The sequence below is a fragment of the Apteryx rowi genome, unplaced genomic scaffold (genome assembly GCF_003343035.1).
Source record: "Apteryx rowi isolate R43461 unplaced genomic scaffold, aptRow1 scaffold_554, whole genome shotgun sequence".
Taxonomy (NCBI): domain Eukaryota; kingdom Metazoa; phylum Chordata; class Aves; order Apterygiformes; family Apterygidae; genus Apteryx; species Apteryx rowi.
In genome coordinates this window covers 377,968-384,188 of record NW_020450821.1, presented here as the reverse complement: position 1 = coordinate 384,188, position 6,221 = coordinate 377,968, and the positions used below count along the sequence as shown (strand labels likewise).

At 40.2% G+C, this 6,221-nt stretch overlaps 1 protein-coding gene across 1 annotated transcript in view; it reads right to left on the bottom strand.

Annotated features, from left to right (window-relative positions):
* Positions 1-577: 577 nt before the first annotated feature.
* The window catches only part of SRSF1 (serine and arginine rich splicing factor 1), a 6,714-nt gene continuing 1,070 nt past the window's right edge, over positions 578-6,221 (bottom strand). The window contains exons 2-5 of the mRNA XM_026081559.1: positions 6,028-6,221; positions 5,568-5,740; positions 5,118-5,304; positions 578-4,711 (exon numbers count right to left, since the gene is read on the bottom strand). Coding sequence (XP_025937344.1) covers positions 4,689-4,711; positions 5,118-5,304; positions 5,568-5,740; positions 6,028-6,221 — 577 coding nt within the window. The 3' untranslated portion in view covers positions 578-4,688. The remainder of the gene's footprint in view (positions 4,712-5,117; positions 5,305-5,567; positions 5,741-6,027) is intronic.

Below are 6,221 nucleotides of genomic sequence, written 5' to 3'. Positions count from 1 at the left end.
GCCAATGACTTGCAACATTTCTGCCTGGAAGCTAACATTCCCCTTGAGAGAAGTATAACCAGGTGTTGACTCAGGTTAGTTTTCATCCACAGAACCCAAACAGGGGAAGACATCAGCTACGGCTTCCAGAGGCAGTGACTTTCAGGAATGCCGCTATTCCTAAAAACCCAGCTGACTCACAGCAATCTTGATAACAAAGTGAACAAACTCAGATGTGGCATAATTAAAAAGCAAGACTATATTCAAAGAAGAAAGTCATACAGACTCTTCCACCTATTCCTAATGCAATCAAAAACTAGTTTATTACACATTTTTGACCAAGATACTCAAATAATTCCTAMTATTTATTAAACTCCTTTATGTCAGACAGAAAACAGCTACCCTGCTTACAGACAGTTAACAGCGCTGGCCTCTGTAGATGAGGATAAAAAAGGCACTTAGGAAAGTGCCTTGATTAACTCCAGTTAAGTGCTTGGTTTTTTTCTAGTCCATCAGTTGCATGTTTGGCCATTAACAGCACAAGAATCACAAACATTTCACAGGAAAAAGGTCTAGAGGCACTGAAACAAATCAGAACTCTGCACTGTAAACAATTTTATTACAGAATCTCAAAGTGCTTTACAAACATTAATGCCGTAACGCCATAATGAAGTACATATCGTTCCCGTTACGCACAGGAAAATTAAGAGTCAAGGGGGCTTGGTCACACCGTGTCGACTATTTGYGGCAGATGCACAGGAATAGCAAAAGATTAGCAGGTCCTTTACCTTAGTGACTGGACCTCTCTCCTCAGTGTGACAAGCCAGAAAGAGAAATAACTTCTGAATTACTCCATTTCTTTCCATTTTCCACAAGAAACCAAAATGCAGTCTTTCCAGTTAACTGAGAGGATCAGCAGCCTTCTATCGTTCAGAGGTATGATGTCCGCCAGTTAAGAACTCAAAAGCCAAGAGCTTTGCATGAACGTGAAATGGTCCACAAGCACCAGCGCAGTGCAACATTGGTGTTACTACCTGTTCCTCAGCTAGCAGCCTTCAGTATGCGTCTGCTCTCCCACAGGAACGCTGGCCTTTCGGCAACGTGATGCTTACTACTATTGCAAACCACTTTGAGATCATCTTTGAAGCAAACAATTGCCAAGTATTTAACACTTACACATAGTTCAGCTGCACACAGCAGAACTGGAAGTTTAAAACATCGGCCCCTCTCCGCACAAGTCTCTTACCTGTGAGCTCTGCAGAACGCTGGGAGGACCAAGCTTGACCTTTTGAAGCCTTGCTCACACCTTTAACGTTACAGCTTGCACACACACTCCCCCATCTTCCTTTGGGAGTCAGCTGAACCACTCCTTAAATTAGTGTTTCAGTCCATTAACTCCTTATGCACTTGATTAGAACCACTGGCTTGGCATTGATCTCCTGTGTCAGGATCCAAGCTCCAGTATTTCACATACRACACTATGCAACCCCCTCTGTTTACAGGTGTAAGGCACTCCTTCACTCCTCCTCCGTAAAGTTCACACCTTTTCCTCTCTGTATGCACTCAGAGAGCAACCCGCTCCAATCCCAAGTTTAGTTAAATCAAATTCTTCAGGTCTCCTCTTGTTAAAGAAGTTTTGCTTCCCTGAGCATCCTAAAACATTCACTTAGTTAACTGCTCCAATTTAACATTTTCTAAACACAGGTAACCAGAACTGAACAGATGCCCAAAAGGTTTGTTAAATGTTCTGAGCCAGACTTTCCATTGCTTTAATAGCAGGTACCTACATGTCTTTAAATTTGCTCAAGTATGCACTGCATACACCACTCCCTTCAGTTTTCTATGCTTGAACTAATTCTACCAACCTCTGTCACAAGCTGCTCCACCTCTGCGCACCACTAACCCACCCCCTCGTCTCCACTATTCTGTAGTAGTTTTACATCTGGCATTTTCCCATGATCCCTCCGGCATCAAAATTAAGTCAATTCTGTGAATAACATAGCTTTTCTCTTCCCTCCCCCCAAATCAGTGCTTCTACTTCCTATTCAAGATTTCATAATCTTTGGGAAAAAGTATATCTCATATATATATATGTATATACACACACCTTTGGCAATATAGTATTTCTGCAAGGAGATACCATTTTGTAACAAATTACTCCATTTGTCACCATATACAATATACTTTACAAGTGTTACGCATGCCAGCATGCTGAGTTTAAAATCTAAATCTGCTAACTCTTACCCCAAGCACAAATCTTGGATTCCAACCTGGAAATTAAGCAATCTTCTTGCCCTGCTCCACTATGGATGCTACCTTTCCCTGACATACAGAAGCAGCCTACAGAACTATTTTTGAAAACAAAGGGTACATATTTACACAAATATCCTATTTAACCATTAACATGATAACCCTCTGGTTTGAGCTCACTAGAACAGTCCTATGAACTGGCAAATTACATATTGTGCAGAACAAAATACCTTTCTGCTCAGTGCTGATTATTTATTAATTCACCATAAATTTAACTCATATCCAAACATAAGCAATGTTATTTCATCAAATAACTGAAAATATTTATGTACTTAAGGTACAGTGTTTATACAACTCATACCCTCGATAACCTAGCCTCAAGCTGAACAAGCCTGAGTGACATTATTACCCAGCCACCTACGCTATACAGTAACAGTTTAATGATTACATTCCAGTGACCTACCACTTACAATCAGATTCCTTGATAACCTACATTTTTAGCCTCCTGCACACTGTATATCAAGCCCACTAACGCTTGAGAATATATGCACTACGAAAGTTTATACCCACTTTACTCCTGCAGGCATTTATTTTTAACATAAGGGAAGCAATGAGCCCAATTAATCTTACATTTTTCCCTTCATGATCTCTTTAGAAGAGCTCTGAAGAACATTAAAGCATCCTCTTTTAAAAGCTGTTGGAATTTATCACAAGATTAGGTGGAAGGGAAGAATAAATTCTATCCATCTCCTGGAGAACTGATCTTTTTTTAGAAGACTGCGCTGAACTGATGTTCATACATCAATCCTTTCTGTGAAATACTATGTCTCTGCTGAAAACAGAAGTCTTTTGTCTGAAAACTTTCAAAATTTAACAATGCTACAGTTCCTTGTGGCAAGCAGTCAAAGCTTAAGATTCTTATCAACAAATGATGACAACCATGCATTTTTTTTTAAAAATTTTATTTGTCAAAGAAAAAAGGCAATAGCCAATTGAAAGCCTACTTTATCTTTAACTCCAATTTTGACTTTAAATTTAGAGAAACGACTTATTTACTTTTTTCTTTTTTAAACAAACCCCCCTTTTCCCCTTATATGTTTACCATCTACTCGTGCTGAATCCTTCCAAGGAGATTGCTCCAGCGTACCTCTCCAGGTCCTCGCTTTGCTCCTTTTACCAAAAAAATGAAAAATTCCATCGTGCATCTTAAGGGCTCCAATCGTCAAAAATAGGAAAAAAAAATCTTTGGAATAGCCAATTGAGTTGAATAAAAAAAAATATCCACACGAATGCGGTTTGGTTGGGGCAGGAATCCACTCCTATGTTCCTGGTAATTTGATCCCGCTCCATGAATCCTTGTAATTCAGCCTCCCTATCCTATCCACATTATGATTTGAATCCAATGATCCAGCTCCAAGGATTGGGATCCAGTGAGCCCTCTCCAATCCAAACCTTTATAACCAGCAAAACCAAAAAAGAGGAGGCAAAAAGTTAGATACTGTAATGAAAAAATAGGATTCTGGGGAATGATCAGTTATGTTTGCCATCAATTAATAAAGATGTACATTAATAACTATCAATTCCCCAAAACAAACTTTTGAATGGTGATGCTCAGATAATTTTTAGAAATGTTAATTATTATTTGGAGGAAACATTGTAATATTTACATATGTCAACTGAAAATGCCAACATATTCATTGTTTGTACGGTGGTGTACTACAGGTTTTGTGGTTGCAAAAAATGTTTATGAAATTGGAAAAGTTTACTGCTAAAGCTATCCACCTACTGTATGTCTAAACTATAGCTAGTACTCCCATCTGGAAGGTAACAAAATTAACTAACTGAAATTTTCAAATATACTGGTGAGTCAATTCTGAATTAGTCTGAGGGGAAGGGCTGAGACTTAAGAAATTATTCCCAACTATGTTTTCTATTTTTGCTTTCATTCTGATACTTTAAAAAAATGAAATAGCAACGCTGTATCAGTCACACAGAGGACATGCAGATTTTAGCAGTATTGATATTATACTCTATCTGATTTGAAGATACCCTTTGTCTACAAGTGTACAAATACTACGTAACATTAACACTTGTAACCAAATGCTGCATGACAAAGTAAACCAGTACTCCCACCCCTGTCCCAGTTTATTCCTTTAAAAAACTAGAATGGAATAGAGAATTACAAAAGCAAGTATTTAGCCACAATTGCCAAAAAAAACTTTAAAGAAAAGAGCAATTGTAGTCTGCAATAACTAAAACATGCCTGAAGTGACAAGTAGGTGCATGTACTTAATTAACCTGTCTCTCAGTATAAGGTCAATACTGCCAATTTCATCTGTGACAATAGCACTTGGAGTCATACCATTGCCTCCATTATTGATCTGATCCTCCTCAATCCTCCTTTTGACAATCCTAAAATGATTGACATGTGCTCCACAATCCTTTAATCCAAAGCATTCTTAATCCATCTCTTCAGATATGTCTACAGAAAGACACACGAAAAGGCAAGATAAAATATAAGATCCCCCAGAAGAGACAAGTTAGCCACAAACATCCCAACATCCCCAGCTTGTATAAACCATAGCCGAACACTGAGACATTTACACAGCAATACCACAGTTTGAAGAATGTTGGTATTTAACTATAACTAAATTGAAACAATCCTGACTGACATCAATTAAAATACAATTTACCAAAGACATGAGGGGAATGTTGATGTTAAGGAGCAAATACTCACTAGGGATTTTACACAAGAATGCAATTCAACACTTTAGCCAATTTGAATAAAACAGTTTGAATTAAAAAATGAAAGACTGTACTGAGTAAAGGAAAATTGTGTACAACATGGGGTTCTACAAAAAGATCATTGCTAGTKATCATTTATGTACGAGAACGGGATCTGCTGTGACGGGGAGAGTAGCGTGGAGATCCTCTGCTTCTTCTTGGGGAATAACTGCGGCTTCTGCTGTTGCTTCGACTACGGCTTCTGCTACGACTACGGCTGCGTGACCGAGATCTTCCATAGCTTGGACTTCTTGGACCATCAACTTTAACACGGATGTAGGCAGTTTCTCCCTATTGAATAGACAGAACTTTCGATTGAAGGGTCTAGGCTTTATGGCCATCTTTTTAGGCATGCTGACAGATTGAAGATATTGTTTATCAAAGCACAGAAATAGACATCAAGTCTTTAAAGTCTATTTTACAACAAACTGACTACGGGCTTAGCTTAGGTGCTTTGTCTGTTAACACGATGGCAACCACACGTCCTTACCTGCAAATCCTATCGTTAAGCCCTTTGTATCCAATTCTGGCCCCAAAATAAGCATGAAACCTACCTCATGAGATCTAAATTTAGTGTTATCCAGTTTTCGCACAGCGTAGGTCATATCTTCCTTCCGTACAAACTCCACGACACCAGTGCCATCTCGGAAAACATCAGCATAACATACATCACCTGCTTCACGCATGTGATCCTTTAAATCCTGCCAACTTCCACTTGGAGGCAGCCCTGAATAAAAAACAATGTATTTCTTTAAAAATGAGTTATATTATCTTCTCCTTTAAATACAGTAACATATCACAGCAAGTGAGAGAGAGACTATTCAGTAAGGAGAAAGGCTGCCTTGAGAAGCTGTTAGCACTGTACAGAGAGTATTTCTTCTAGGCTACCCGAGGTGATGCTTTTTGAGAAACTAAACGCAAAGTGGCACCACCCCACACGGAAACCGGGCACTGGGAAGCCGCCTCGAGAACCCCGGGGGAAGCGCTTCAGCTAGAGAAAAAGAAATGACTCACCCGAGACGATCACTCTGTACTCCGAGCGCCGGGACGGGGGGCCATACCTGCCCCGGGGGGCGCCACCCCCTCCGCCACCGCCGCCGCCTCTGCCGGTGCCCCGGCCGCTCCGAGGGAACTCCACGCGGAGGCGATACCCATCGTAATCGTAGCCGTCCCGCCCGTAGACGGCGTCCTCCGCGTCCCTGCGGGCC